We start from the raw sequence: 16,615 nt of genomic DNA, 5'->3' as shown, positions 1-16,615 counted from the left end.
TCAACTGTAGAGAAGAAATCCCAGAGTTTTGAGAAAAATTTATTTCTGCCACATTTCAAATATACTATTAAAGAATGTTTTATGCCCATTTTCCAGAAAGGAAAAAACAATGATTTGAGAACTAGAAAAAATGCTTTGTAGTGAGAAATTAAAGAAGCTCTGTCTATTTAGTTTATCCAAGTGAAAGTTAAGAAGTGATTTAGTCACCATTTACAAGTCCGTACTTGGAGACAGGGTGGATTGATGTAAATCAAGGTGATTTAAATCAGTAATTGAAATCACCACATAACCTATATTTAAATCATGAATTTTGATCAAGTTTTCCATTTGTACTTCAGTTATTTTCTAAAGAAAGGTGCATTCTCACTGGTTGCTATAACCATTAAAGCATGTTAATTTACAGCTAAATAGAGTCTTTACACTAGATTTGGTCATCTTTTTGCTACCTAGAAGGTACACTATAACTATACACATTCATTTAAGCAATTATATAGCTCAATATTTTCAGATTCTTATTAACTGTACATTTTAAGTAGGTTAGAAAATGGTGACTGATATATTGCTTATTTACTAGGTAGTTAATTTTTTGCTCGTGATTTGCGTCAAGCTGCATTAGGGTGGTAACCGGAATTTAATTAAACACAGAAAACAGCATATATATTTTATTTTTATTAAATAATCTTCAAATGTATTAGATACATATACCCTTATCAAAAACATGTTTCACATTAACAATGAAATTTTGGCCTTAACGTATTTTGTATTAAATTCAGATTTCATTTTAACTTATTTAAAGAAAAAATAATTTAAACATCAAAATAAAAAATACCTATTTGAATAAAAAATATCATTGATTTTTATCCACTCTGCTTTGGAGAAAGATTTCTGATAGTAAAGGTTTTTAATGTAGCATAAAACATAACAAGATCCAAAGACTGGAAGCTGGAGCTGGACAAATTCAGACTAGAAATGAAGGTTTGTTTTTTGGTTGTTGCTTTTTTAAAAACTGAGTGCAAACAGTCACTAAAATAACTTGCTAAGGAATGTGGTGGATTCTCCATCACTTTAAGTCTTTAAATCAGATATCTTTTTAAAAGATATGCCCAAATGGAATTACTAGGTGAGGTTCTGTGGCCTGTGTTATGCAGGCAGTCAGATCAGATCATCTGAATGGTCCCTTCTGGCTTTAATCTATGAAAAGTAGACATCTAAGGCCAAAGTTTGAGGTTTTGATCACCTATCATATCCACCACTTCTGCAAAATCAGGCCTAAAATTTGAGGCATCCAAATAAACAATACATATTAATATAGCTTTACTTTAATGACTCAGTTGGACTGGTGTGAAGAAGGAAGAAAGTCAGGTCTGTTTGTGATGCAGGTTAGTGGGTGGAATTTGAGAAAGGGAGTGCTGGAAGGCTGGCACACCTATGAGGGCAGAGTTAAAACTGTGTATTGATATTAAGATATTGCTTTTTACTCAGTATCCTTTTTACAGCACTTTGTATCATGTGAAACTTATAAATTGCAACTATTGAGCACTTCTTCAATTTAAAATTTGCAGCATTTGGGGTGTTTGTTTTCAAGAAGGTGTTTACTCTTTTAAAGTTCCTCTCCCACAGTATTTTAAATGTAGTAAATTCTTACTCTTCTCAAAGTGTATAGCATGAATGTTGAAGAGGGATATCCAACTTGTTGTTCCCAAGATAAAATGTAGTAAGAAAAAATGTGTTTAATTATGAATTAAAACTCTGTTCCCTGAGCCATGCACTGATTTTTAAACTGAAGTTACTGAATCCCAGTCATCACAGGGAAGAGTTATAAGGGTTTACTAATGGGCTGTCAGAGCCCCAGACAGAATAGTATGGAAGCTCAGATAGCTCTCCCTGCAAAAGACAGCTTCCCTCTCCCACAGCATCACCCAGGGCAGACGAGTAGAGGAAAAACAAGGGCAACCCAAGGACCACCAACAAATTACAGCTCCCTAATTCTCTGACCCTGTTCTACCTTGGGCCAGCTAGCTATAGCGCCCAACAGATCATATGCATGTTGAGATAACTGGAGCACCACACAACTCCAGCCACACCACCTCCATCAACCCAAACATGTTCCCTGCACCAGTAGATGTAGTGGGAAGGCACAGGAAACAGGCTGAGCTGTTGTTAAGGCTATGCTGGCTGCATGCCTGCTAGGGACTCCCCTATACCACCGGAATTCCAGATAATGGACTTATAGGTGGTTTCTATTCTCTTGTTCTACCTGACTGGTGCAAAGGGAGAGCAACAGGGCAATGAATCTCCCCTAAAGTATTGATCACAGCTCCCCTTATTTATTTATTTATTTGTAATATATTTATTCTGAGGACTAAGACGACCGGACATCAATGACATGGAGCATTTCTTCAGAAGATGATATGCTCAAGCAGCCCCAAGAGTGATGCAACACACAAAAGCAATTGTGAAGAACATACTTCACTAATAAACCTAATACCGTATTTTATCATAATGCAAGTTCAGTAGCACAGATAGCCTAAAAGTTACACAATATTTTTGACACTCAATTTTAAGAGCACAATCAAAAAGATTCCCCACCCTCTCCTTCCCTTTTGTGTGTTAAAAAAATTGTTTAATAATACCTCTAATAGTCCTACATTTTCCCACAGCAACACTAACCTGATGATTTGAGAACAACAGGATTTCTTGCATGTAGAGGCAAAGGATGCAGCTGTTTCCACCTATAAATAGGATGTTGTTATATAAGATGTGATTGCTATTGTTTCTACAGTCCATCTTCCAATCTTCTCATGTAAAGGTCAAGGTGCATTTTTAAAAAATAAAAATTGAGTGCTTTTTTTTTTTTTTTTTAAAGGCAATAGGACTAAAGTAGAAAATATGGATTCAATAATTTTATGGAAATTTCCAAGCATCCAGCAAAGCTTACTACATAAGACTGACCTGACCCTACAACAACAAAAATGCAACATCTTTCAAAAGATTATGTACACAAACCTAAGGCCTGGTCTACACTGGGGTGGGGGGGGAAAGAGGGGGGAAATCGACTAAGATACTCAACTTCAGCTACAAGAATAGCGTAGCTGAAGTCGACGTATCTTAGATCGATTTAGAAACACTTACTTCGCGTCCTCGCAGCGCGGGATCGATGGCCACTGCTCCCCTGTCGACTCCGCTTCCGCCTCTTGCCGTGGTGGAGTTCTGGAGTCGATGGCAGAGCGATTGGGGATCGATTTATCATGTCTACACTAGACGCGATAAATCGATCCCCGAGAGATGGATCACTACCCGCCGATCCGGTGAATAGTGTAGACATGGCTTAAGTTACATTAGTCACACTGGTTCAATGTGTACAACAGCATTTTAAAGACACCAGATGCATCAATTCCAAACAATCCCACTTTTTAATATGAATCAGGACCTTTCGTAAGTGGGCCCCATATCAATTATGAATAAGTACAACATACAGAAACTATATTCACGTTTTACACTTGACCAAAGGTTTTAATAAGGAAACGGAAGGATAAAGTAAAGTAATACAGTATAAGGTCTAATATTATTGAACAATGGACACTGAGACAAAGTTAGGGAGCATCTTGAGGACTACTGAACTTGCACCCCATACCAGATAAATCAGGAGAGACCTGATATTTTATTGAGTTGACCTTTGAAGCCTGGGGTGCTCACCCCATTGTGAAAGAATCTGAAACGGAAAATCTCAGCTATTTAAAGCCAAAAAGTAATATTTTAACCCTTTGCTAGTATAAACTGCTTTGTTTTATATTCAAGACCAAACTGTTGGAGTTGAAAACCTATCAAACAAGTTTCTGTGCACCAGTAAAAGTCCACTGGTGGCAACACTAACAGGCACAGACATTTCAATACTGCAGATTTGAAAAGGTCTTATACATGCCTATGCCCAGTTTACACTAGCACTATCATCTGTGAAGCTACACTAGAAATAATTACCTTTTCAGCAAAAGGCATCCTCAGTTTACAACAATGGAACACACAGTCTTTTTACAGAGAACTATTTAGATTTTAGCATTGCTGTGTGTCACCCAGAGGCTCCAATCAAGGTTTGGCCCCTCTATGCTAGGTGCTGTATGAATCCTGAAGAAAATGTCCCTGTTCCAAAAAGCTCACAATCCAATTTAAGGCAACAAACTAGTTCAACAAACAATGGCAGTCAAAGGAAAGGGAACACACAGGCAACACTAATAAATTTACAATCACATAGGGTAGTGTAGCTATGTGCACAATTTAAAGGTTTTTCCACAAAAGAAACATCCTCAGATTAGGGTTGCCAACTTTATAATATATAAAAACAGGACACTCCAGCAGAAGTGCCAGAACCTCCCCTGCCCCCCCTCCTCCCCCAAGGCCCCATTCTCCCTCCTCCCCCTACCACACCCCCCACAGTCGCTCACTGCTCTTCCCCTCTCCCCCCCTCCCTGCCCTGGTCGGAGGGACTCGCCTGCAGAACCAGGGCTGGGAGCTGCAGCCACCCAATGCAGGTAGGAGGCGGCCCTGGCTGAGTAGGGTCTGGCGGGGGTGATGACTCGGCATCTCCCAGCCTGCAGTAACCGGAATTTGGGTGTTCTGTAAGTAGATCTGACCAGACACTGTGAGGTCCCCTTTTTGACTGGATTTTCCAGTTTAAAAAAAAAAAAAAAAAAAGACACCTGGCCACCCTACCTCAGACCTTTCGGAGGCTCTAAGCAGAGCACGGAATAGAACTATGAAATAAAATGATATATATTTTATAAAATATCTTCAATTTGTTATTAAAAGTTAGCAGGTGGAAATGAGGTAGCATTTCTGATTACATACTTTTCCAAGAACAACATAGAAGATTGTGAAAAAACAGATTTTTTTTTTTAAATTATGGAAGTTATGATGATTCAAATCTGCCCCACTGGGGATGAAAGCTGCTTTTGTGGTTAATAAAAGGGAGGTTTGAGTTCTATTCCTAATTCTGCTGAGGACTTTCTAAATCAGCCATTGTACCACTCTGAATTTCTTCAATGCTGAGACTAAACTCAATATTTATTGAGTGTTTTGCAATATTCTTTGACTGGCTACTTTTCACATTTTTCACAAAAGAGGGCCAGGAAGAGTATGTACTTTTAAGGAACAAGTATGTTGTTTCCACAACACTCCCACCCTCTGCCAACTATCTGAATGAGGGACCAGACTCACATTCCAAACCTAGTTCCCTGTATCATCAATTCATTCAAGACAGTGTCAAATCATATCAATTAGCTCATCAGGCCAGCCTGAATAATTCCTTTTTAACTGTAGCCATACCACTTTGGAACTCACTATGTTTCACATAGAAGTAAGTTTATAAACACACACAGAAATGTAATAAGACTTCCAATATGCAGCAGGTAAAATGCTGGTTAATGCATATATGGTTTGGCTTAGAGTAGGCCACAATCAAGACAAATGTATGCACATACTGCACATGAAGTGATTCATGTTTTCATGTCATCTCTTCAGAGAAAGACTAGACTTTTTGTTTTTAAAGTTTATTTTAATGACGTGAACACATACAATACTAATCTGTATAGACAGACAGAGCTTCCACCAAGTACTCAATTCATTTAAATGATTTCCAGCCATGTTAAAAATCAATCTTTGTGTACAGTGGTTAATTTTAGAGCTAAAGCTCAGATAAATGCTCTAGTGTAATACAGAGCCAAATATCTGTTTTACTACTATACCCAGTTGTCAAAGAATTTTCACCCCGTTTCATGTAACAGACCAGTATTTTATTACATAGGCCATTATAGGCCATACTTGTCATGTTATGCAAGTTACCTACCTCCTGTACACATCTGTATTTTGTCCGTTGAAAAAAAATCTGCTTACTATTAGAATCTGACACATTACAAACACAATAGAAACTACTGATAGTTTTGCAACTTCTCGGTTACTTTCTTTACATAGTTTTCTTTTGGAAAGAGCTGCTCTCTATACTAAGAGAATAACTGCCAAATCTTAATGTCTGCCTTCAATATTTTTTAAAAGTGATTGATCAGTTTGTTCAGGCTAGGGTCCTGATTAAAAAAAACAACAACAAAATTCTATCACCTGCTCTTCAGAACAGCAGGCAACGGTCTTTTCACTACTTTCCAGAAAATTTTATCTGAACAACAAAAAAGGTTAAAGAAATTACATGTTTTCAAAACAATGAGAAAAACAGAGTAATTACAATTTATAGTCATTTAAAATTAGAAATTAGAAATCTGATAAGCAACATTAGAGGCAATTACGGTAATTCTGGTAGTATTCTTCATCACTTGACTGAACAGAATATGTAGACTTCTTTCTGGACTTTTTGTTCATATATTCATTTTTATATGTTAATTATACTAGAACAACATATCAATTTTGTATTTTCAGCTGTCAAATGTATTTTGACCTCTCAAATGCTGGTTATATCAATCTGATTCTTAAGCAGAGGTTTGCAGTCCTACTATTTCTGCAGATGCAGTATTAAATAATTTATCACAATGCCAAAAAATAATGCTAAACTCACTGGTAAAAGTGAACCATGATTTTTCACTACTTTCATTAGTAGTGCAAATGTCTCCTCCCCAGTTTTAGTTAACATTTGCATGCAAGATAATAGAGATACTAAGAGGAATAAATGTGTGAATAATGTTTAGTTGCCTTCTAAGAATACAAGTTGTAAACATGAAGGTCCTATTCCCTTCAAGCTAAATGCTTCACCTTGCTTTGTAATTTGAGACATATTTTGCACATTAGCTGTCAGGAAAATTCCCCTCTCCCTCCCAGATTTTCACCTTCACAAAAAAAAAAAAAAAAAGTGATATGTGTTGCGCATTTTCAAAGGGAATCAGGCTCTTAAGAACAGTTTAAAAATGAAGGCATGAAAAGTTCCAGATGAAATACAAATTTGATCCCATCCATAAAAAAATAACTGATCTTGGAACACAACAGCTTCATACTGTAATCAAATCTAAAATCCAGGAAAACCTGTTCACGCCCTTTTTCATACATATCTTATAAAACCGAGCAGAATTGAGTGACTCCACTAATACAGAACAGCAGAGATCTCCTGCATATGATGAAAGTAGAAAACCCTACAAGTTATTTATAGAAACAAGACAGAATGCTGATATCAAAATGGAGTCTTCCCCTTTGACAATCATTTTATAGAAAAAGGCAACAAGAGTTTACCAACAAACACCCACCTATTCACAGAAATGACAACTAAACTAAGCAGATGCATAATCTCAACTTGATTATCACTCAAAATGTTGAAGTAAAGGAAGTTAAGAAATAGGAGTGATCATTTATCCTTGTCATAAATATAAAGGGAAGGGTAAACCCCTTTGAAATCCCTCCTGGCCAGGGGAAAGCTCCTCTCACCTGTAAAGGGTTAAGAAGCTAAAGGTAACCTCGCTGGCACCTGAACAAAATGACCAATGAGGAGACAAGATACTTTCAAAAGCTGGGAGGAGGGAGAGAAACAAAGGGTCTGTGTCTGTCTGTAGTCGTCTTGGCCGGGGACAGAACAGGAATGGAGTCTTAGAACTTTTAGTAAGTAATCTAGCTAGGTATGTGTTAGATTATGATTTCTTTAAATGGCTGAGAAAAGAATTGTGCTGAATAGAATAACTATTTCTGTCTGTGTATCTTTTTTGTAACTTAAGGTTTTGCCTAGAGGGGTTCTCTATGTTTTTGAATCTAATTACCCTGTAAGATATATACCATCCTGATTTTACAGGGGGGATTTCTTTATTTCTATTTACTTCTATTTTTTATTAAAAGTCTTCTTGTAAAACACTGAATGCTTTTTCATTGTTCTCAGATCCAAGGGTTTGGGTTTGTGGTCACCTATGCAAATTGGTGAGGCTTTTTATCCAACATTTCCCAGGAAAGGGGGGGGTGCAAGTGTTGGGAGGATTGTTCATTGTTCTTAAGATCCAAGGGTCTGGGTCTGTAGTCACCTAGGCAAATTGGTGAGGCTTTTTACCAAACCTTGTCCAGGAAGTGGGGTGCAAGGTTTTGGGAAGTATTTTGGGGGGAAGGACGCGTCCAAACAGCTCTTCCCCAGTAACCAGTATTAGTTTGGTGGTGGTAGCGGCCTGTCCAAGGTGTAATATTTTGTATCTTGGGGAAGTTTTGACCTAAGCTGGTAAAGATAAGCTTAGGAGGTTTTTCATGCAGGTCCCCACATCTGTACCCTAGAGTTCAGAGTGGGGGAGGAACCTTGACAATCCTGCTGCAACTAAAGGCATATCTATTACAGTTACACATCTTACAGGACAATTTGTAGAGGCTATTCTTAAAACATCTGCCTAACAGTTGTTAGAATCAGGCAGGACATAACTTAGCAATTTTACTAAAAAGATTTTAAAACTGTGTTGGGCAACTTTTTCCATCTCATTTTGTTGATAGGGACTTCTACAAAAGTCTCTATCTAGTATCAAAAACAGATTTAAAATTGTTGCAACAACAGCCAGCGCCACCAATCTACACCTACGAATGTAAACATGAGGATTTGGGCAACATCAAATAGAGCACCCAAGGAAGGGAAGACAGCAGGGGGAGTCACTTCCCCCACTATACAATGAAATGTCCCCAAGGGGATTTGGGCGAGCATGGACTATGGCAGCCATTCTGCCAAGGGGAACAGAGCATCAGAAATTAACATGGTGGCTCGATCTCCATACAGTAACCCCAAGCTCCGATTCACATATCTCTCACGGCCAGCAAATTAGGAGAGTCTAGGTAATACTTAGTCCTACCATGAGCGCAGGGGACTGGACTAGATGACCTTTCAAGGTCCCTTCTAATCCTATGATGCCCCCCTGCCTGTTCCAGAGGGGTCAAACCCCATCCACAAAAATTAGAAGGCAAAGTCTGCATGGTGAATCTCAAGTTTCCTGGCTGTTTGTAGGGTTTTTTCCACTGAACAAGGCACAATATGCAGTAGTCAGGTTTAGTTACAGAATCAAAGTTTGTGCTTTTGTTCTGGATATGGATGACTCAACAATGTACAAGAGTGTGCACAAACATTATTGCCATGCTTCATTTGTATCTGTGGTAGAAATGACCGCACCTTAAGTGTAGGGGCTGTTATCTGGCTTACTGAGATAAAGGGATTACCTCTTTAAGAGACAGAGAAGCATGGACACTGCTGCCTCCCGCAGAGCGAGAGCGGGTCAGCATGGGGACACTGACTCATCCGCCCAGGTGGCCTGACCAGAAGGGAGGGGAAAGTATATAGGTGTAATCCAGGCAGGAAAAGCCTTCTCTCATCCAGACCAAGCAGAGCAGCACCCACTCCCATCTACTCCCATTCTTGTAAATAGAGAAATACCAGATTTGGTCAGGATCTGCTGTGAGCATTACACTAGCCGCTCCTTTCTCGGGCGGCTGGGAATTAATTTTTCCTTCACCGCTAGATTGGCCAAAGCAGAGTGGGGTGTTTTTGACTTCATCATGGTGGTTTTAGGGGGTGTAGTTGAGACAAGCATAGAACGGGAGTTAGGCTATGATGTCACAACTCATTATGTAAGTGTGTGGCAGATGTCCAGTGCAGGTACTCCACAGGAAAGGGATACAGTGTTCAGATAAATGGATTGGTAAAGATGTAACGGAAATGTTTGTTAAAGGATCAGAAATGGGGGGGAAGGGGTTGGGGATCCCATGACTGGCACAGCAGGGAGCCAACCCCACCCCCTTATAGCTCATCTTAACCCTCATTCAAGGGACGGATGGTAAGGTTCCAACACTGGGTTGGCTGGGGACCAGGATCTGACAGAAGCCCCCAGGTAATATTGAAATTATCATGGATTTACTTGCACTGTACACTAATCTGCCCAGTACTCCCAGATAGTTTAAGCTGCGGCCTAATTAAACCAAAACCAGTGTCTCCTGTCCTCCTTCTGGTATAGCACACAAAGGGGGATGCATCACAAATGTTTGCAAATTCCACCTAAGTTGTTTGAATAAATTAATTATTTTCTTAAAAAAAAACCAACACCACTATACTAATTTTTCAATCTTTAAATAAAACCAGAACTAAATATATTTACTCCAATAGTTAGAGCTGAGGTTGTAATTCTGTTTGTAACATCTATTGCTTCTCTTGAAATAAAATTCCTTTTCAAAAAGAAAAGGAGTACTCGTGGCACCTTAGAGACTAACAAATTTATTTGAGCATACGCTTTGGTGAGCTACAGCTCACTTCAACAGATGCTCACGAAAGCTTATGCTCAAATAAATTTGTTAGTCTCTAAGGTGCCACTCCTTTTCTTTTTGTGAATACAGACTAACATGGCTGCTACTCTGAAACCATTCCTATTCAAAGGATTTCACATCTAGTTACAACATACAGAAACAGGTGTCTTCTGAATGGTTTTTGTTCACCTGTGGGACATCACTCTTCCTCTTCACCTCTTCTGCAATGTGGATTGCAGATGATGAGACATTCTATGAAGTATACATCATATAACAGGAATCTTTTTTCTTTTAAATTAAGAGCAAGTGCCTTACCCCTACATGGAAAGGCTACAGAATCTGGATTCCCTTTCAATTCATGCCACCCCGCTCTTCCTGCCCAAGTAACTGAAAATTTAGTTTCAGGTTTAGTACTATGAAGTCATAGAATCATAGAATATCAGGGTTGGAAGGGACCTCAGAAGGTCATCTAGTCCAACCCCCTGCTCGAAGCAGGACCACTTCCCAGTTAAATCATCCCAGCCAGGGCTTTGTCAAGCCTGACCTTAAAAACCTCTAAGGAAGGAGATTCTACCACCTCCCTAGGTAACGCATTCCAGTGTTTCACCACCCTCTTAGTGAAAAAGTTTTTCATCACTAAGTAAGTCCCGGATTTATTACAAAACATTTCATTATGTTCTCCTCTTTTAACATAAGCCTTGCATCATTCTCCTCACCACCTCTGAGGTAAAAAATTTTTCTTGACATGCAAGTCATGTATTGTTCTCTTCAATATCATGGTGGGAAGGTCAGGAGAATACATTTTATGGCTAAGCGGATAAACTTTTACAAATTATTTTGTTTTATGTTGCACAAGTAACACCAAGTGCCAACAAGGCTAGCCTACTTAGAAACAGATCACCTGGATCACCAATGGCCACTCTGCAACATTTTCCCCCCTTCTAGAAACACTGGACCATTATTTTTTTCTTCTCTACAAGAATGTAGGTACGTACTAACAGTGCTCCTTAAAAGGATCACCCACTAGATCTTCTTTTCTAAAGAAAAGAAACACTTCATCTTTTTTTCTCCACTTGTCAAAAAAATAAAGAATAAAAACTATTGGAGGATTTATTTTACTGTTCCTAATGAAAAAAGATCACGGTGTAGCAGGCCAGCCACCACGAGAAGTTTAGTGAACATAAGTATGTACACACTCTATAGAAAGTATAATATTTACTTTCATATTGTGAAACATTTTTGTAGTGCTTAATAAGTTTTAAATAATAAAATTAGCAGAGTCTGTGCACATAAGTCAGCACTGCTAACAAAACAGGTGTGGTACTCTTGAAATACACAATTGGGGGATATGGTTCTAAAGAGAATGTGCAAAAATATGTATTTTAGAGAACTAAAATGCACTATATGTTACAGTTCACTAGGATTTCCCTATTATCCAAAACACTTTTCTTAAGTTTCATGGTCAATCTGCTTGGTATGTTGAAAGTCAACTCTTTTGTTGCTAACCACCTCCAGCATACTCTATACTGCTAATCTAAATGGTTGTTTTACCAAAAATTGGAGCCAGTGGTAGGCATAAGCAGAATAAGTGATTGCTTAGGGCCCCAAGCAGCTCTAGTGGTCCCCTCTATTAATTATTAGTATATGTTGTATGTGTGGGAAGGCCCGCAACAATATTCCTGCTTAGGGCCCCCAATGGAGTAACACCAACACTGACCAAAATCATCAGATAAGATGAGCCAGATGTGTTTTCTCCCGAGCTCCAGGAACATCACATATTATCTGAACAGACAAGTAGTAAAACGGTTAATGCTTCCAAATTCTGACATGACACAGCAAGAAGTCAAAACATCTTCACAAAACTTAGTTAGGATTCAAGGGGTCTATTTCTATAATTGCTGTCAATATCCTAATTTTTTCCTCTTCTACCATCTAATCTTGAAAGCAAACACTTAGAATTTTTTTAAAAAAAATTTCTAAATAAAACTTTCTTCCAAGTTTTATTTTGACACATTGACCATTCTTCCAAGTGGTGCAAATAAAATTCAAGCATTTTAGAATAAATCCAGGTGCAGCCTACATGTTTTTCGACCTGCATAAAAAGAACTGTTAATTAAAAACTCTCTTCCTTTCTAGAAAAGGTATGTAAGTGACCAATATTTTTTCTTGAACTAAACATTAAGAGTATGCCTTACAAGACAGGTGATAATTAATTGTTGGCAATCTAAAGAGGCATTCCTTTTATAAATTGCTATGGCGATGAATGCAAAAGCCAATGGAAATCTACATATGTGGATTTTTCATTGACTGGAAGAAAAATTATACCAAACTTGCATCATATGAAAGCCATTAAATACCCCAGAATACAAACGTTTTATATCCTAAGGCAGATGAACAATGTACTCCTCACTGTAGGCAACATTGTTCTAAATTATATTATGTTAAACAAGTAAAAACTTACGGTTTCAGCCTACACATTATAAAACCTCAATTACTTTCAAGAACTTTCAGCTACAATATTAGAAACTTTAAACAATATCTAGTATAATGAAGGGCATTTCCTTGGAATCAGAGATCAGCGAGGAGTGACTGGCTGAGGGCCATTAGTTTTCCTGGAAGTGCAATGTGTTAATATCATTAATGCTCTAATACAGTCTAAATTTAAATGACAAATATGCCCTATCCCCATTCCTCTTCTATTTCAGTACAAAATTTGATGTGTGATATTGGCACCCACAGCTTGTCTACATGACATGTGACACAATTATCCTGCACTACGGAAACTTTTTTTTAAAAAGCTGAGAAACAATTTTTCTCTTTAGTTGACTGTTAATGCAAACTGATTGAACTGATCAGTCTTAGTATATGTTAATTTATATCTTCCCTCTATAAGTCCAAGTGAACTATTTCATTGCTGGCAGGTTGCCATATGATGTTATGCTTAAGCCACACATGCTCAGATATGAGGAGCCTCTTGGGGCTCAAGAGCCTCAAGTTGATGTCACTAATCTAAATACCAAAAACAAATTTAGAGTGGTGGGGTTTGTTTTCTACCTTCAGCACATTCACAACAATTGTTATCAGCTTCTCCCCCTCCCCGCCCATTAAACCTTGAAAGAAATCCAGCTTTATAATCTGTGAGATACTTACAATAAACATGAAAACCTCTTGGAAAATAAAAGCAGACAAAAACATTAAAATATGGAGTTTATGATGAAGACTAGCAGCCAGCATGGATTTACGAAGAACACATCCTGCCAAACCAGCCTCAGCTCCTTCTTTGACAGGGTAACTGATTTGGTGGTTAGGGGGAATGTGGTAGGCATAAATATACCTGGAATTCAGCAAGGCTTTTGACACAGTCCCAACATGACATTCTGATAAGTAAATGGGAGAAATACGGGTCTGACAGAACCACCATTATGTGAATACATAATTGGTTAAACAACCACGAAGAAAGAGTAACTATTAATAGAATGTCGTCAGATTGGAGGGAGATCTCAAGTGGGATTCCACAGAAATCTTTTCTGGGTTTGGTGTTGTTTAACATTTTTATTAACAACCTGAATTGTAGATACAGAGAGCATACTGATCAAGTTTGCAGATGACAGAAAGCTAAAGGGGGTTGCCAACACTTTGGAGGATAGAGCTAAAATTCAGTACGATATTGATGAACTGGAGAACTGGGCTATAGACAAAAAAGTGAAATTCAACAAAGACAAATGTAAGGTGCTATGCTTAGGGAAGAAAAATCAAATGCACAAATAAAGAATGGGGGAAATCTGGCTTGGCAGCAGCACTGCTGAGAAGAATCTGGGAGTTGTGGTGGATCACAACCTCAACATGAGTCAGCAATGTGATGCTGTTGCAAAAAAAAAAAAGCAAATGCAATTTTAGGTTGCATTAACAGAGACATAGAATGCGAGTCACAGGAGGTGACAGTGCTTCTCTACTTGGCACTGGCTGGGGCTCAGCTGGAGCACTGTGTCCAGTTTTGGTTATCAACATATAGAAAGGATGTAGAGAAACTGTAAAGGATCTGGACGCAAGTGACAAAGATGATCAAAGGGATGGAATGCAAGCCATATGAGCAAAGGTTGACGGAACCAGGTATGTTTAGTTTGGAAAAAAGGCAATGGGGGATGTGGGGGGATGAGAGTAGTCTTTAGATACTTGAAAGGTTGCTGTAAAAAATATGGAGAAAAGTTGTTCTGCCACAGAGGGCAGGACAAGAAGCAATGGGTTCAAACTACAGGATAGCAGATTTGGATTAAATCTCAGGAAAAGCTTCCTGCCTCTAAGAACAGTAGGACAATGGAACAGACTGCCTATGGAGGTTGTGAAAGCTTCTTCACTGGAGGTTTTCCAAAGGAGGCTGGATATTCATCTATCGTGGATCGTTAGACACAACAAAAAGTGCATATTGGCAGGGGTTAGACCAGATAACTCTGGTGGTCCCTTCTTACCCTATGATTCTTAGGCATGTTCAAATATTTTTGGAAGTTTTATTATTCGTTATTATTATAAATATTATTATTTTGAAGGTACCATCACTTTCAGATAAGAGGATTCTCCAGTTTCTCCTTCTTTTATAGTTACCCTTTAGGTTATGTGAGCTGAAATTCAAGTGATGAAATTCTTCTGGGCTGAAATTCAAGGAATTTTCTTCCCAGGCGCTGACTTCATTCAATACAACCAATCTATCCACTAGTAGACCACAAAGAAAAGAGAAACTCATCTCCCCTGTGACAATACAAAGCACCACCCTCCAGCCACCAAGCTGCCCAGTAATAAACTATTAACGAAAATACGGTAAGTACATCAGATTCAAAGCACATCTAAACAAGCTATAAAAGGCTTGGCAACGAAGGTTTCATTGTAACCAATGTTCTAGGTTGTAGGTACATCACTTGTCTGAAATTGCTTTCTTGCTAATGATACCTTTGTCAAATAAAAACTGAGAGAACTTCAATATCCCATTATAAACAACTATAAAAGAAAATGCAGGGTTTTTTGTAAATATACTTTTAAAGCCATGTTTTCCAGAAAATGAATATCCACCAATTTATTATCTAAAAATAAAAATGTTCTCTACTCTCATGTTCAAATATTCACATATCCAATTTAGGGTGCTTTTTTTTTCTTTTGCAACTTTCTCTCTAGCCATATCTTCTCACTTGAGACACATCAAAGAAAGTCAGCATTGCCATTTTCATGCCACACACCACCATTTAGTGGCAGCAGCAGCAGGATCCTTGCTGCATGGAAATTCTTCACTTCTCTATTCTACTAGGTTTCACTGCAGAAAGCACTATTATACTATCATGCATCATTTCCACTCCAGCACAGAATAGTAATGTACATCAAAACAGGAGAAACCCAGAGAGAACGCTTGGACTGGAAAAGTGGGAACACAGTTTTGAGCGAAGAGGAATGAGGGCAAACTGCCACAATCTGGTACCGTTAAGGCTAAGAATGGTCTGTGGACTAGAAGAGGAGACAGAGAAAAAAAGTGTACCAGAAAATAATATGCAACAAAATATTATGGGCCATAATTCAGGCAGCAGAAGGGAGTGTTATTTTTTTCCCAACAGTATAATAATGTTTATTATAGCTTAGTCTGAAGCATTTAGAACTGGCTCCATTTCTGCTATGATCTTGTTTTGCAGCCTGAAACAAACTAACAATGTCATGCACTTGCCTGCTGCTGGAGGCATTCTGGTATAAAAAGGAAAAATAAGGTTAGAGACTGAGTTTCCATGGCAACAGGGGAGTACTTGGGGGAGGGGGTAAGGAAGCAATGGTAGGAGTCAGAGGTTCAGACTGAATTCAGTTCCAAGTCTATACCAATCACTCAAGCTCACTAATGGGGTCTGTAACACTACTGATGTTTTCTGAAGGATGTTGGGGGAGAGGGAATACAGGAAAACTACACAACAAAGTTTTAAAATATAACTTTGTTCATCAGACTTCAGCTCAAACTTTATCTAGTTTCAGTTGCCTGCAGAAATGCTAAAGATAGCTACATTATAATTTGATCTGATAGCAACAAGACCCCTGGCATTCTAATTGGTCATGAGCCGGAATGTGATTGCTTCATAATATCTTTGCGGTGAAGTTCAATGTGCAATCTACCCACAATGACCAGCAGGAAAGCAGAATTCTCTTAATGTTTTTTAAAGTGCTAAACAATTAAGCAACTTACTTTCTGCATGACATTCATCTGATTTTTATATTTTGTTCCAACGACTCTCCTCCATCACTGTTTACAATTTTTAAGCCATTCACTGTAGACTTCTGCTGGCATTTCAGGGGTGGCCAAACATACTGACCCTCCGAGCTGCATACAATAATCTTTAGAAGTCCGAGAGCCAGGCGCATC

General features: G+C 38.4%; 1 protein-coding gene across 9 annotated transcripts in view; it reads right to left on the bottom strand.

Moving 5' to 3' along the window:
- RAPGEF2 (Rap guanine nucleotide exchange factor 2) overlaps positions 1–16,615 on the bottom strand; it is a 307,277-nt gene that overhangs the window by 224,064 nt on the left and 66,598 nt on the right. The window contains exon 1 of one of the 9 annotated variants that reach the window (XM_073341480.1): positions 2,671–2,718. The exons of the other annotated variants lie outside the window; for them this stretch is intronic. Coding sequence (XP_073197581.1) covers positions 2,671–2,703 — 33 coding nt within the window. The 5' untranslated portion in view covers positions 2,704–2,718. Of the gene's footprint in view, positions 1–2,670; positions 2,719–16,615 lie in introns of those variants that run through there. 9 annotated transcript variants of the gene reach the window in all.

The sequence above is a fragment of the Lepidochelys kempii genome, chromosome 4 (genome assembly GCF_965140265.1).
Source record: "Lepidochelys kempii isolate rLepKem1 chromosome 4, rLepKem1.hap2, whole genome shotgun sequence".
In the NCBI taxonomy this organism is placed as follows: Eukaryota; Metazoa; Chordata; order Testudines; family Cheloniidae; genus Lepidochelys; species Lepidochelys kempii.
This window is presented reverse-complemented; position numbering and strand designations above follow the sequence as displayed.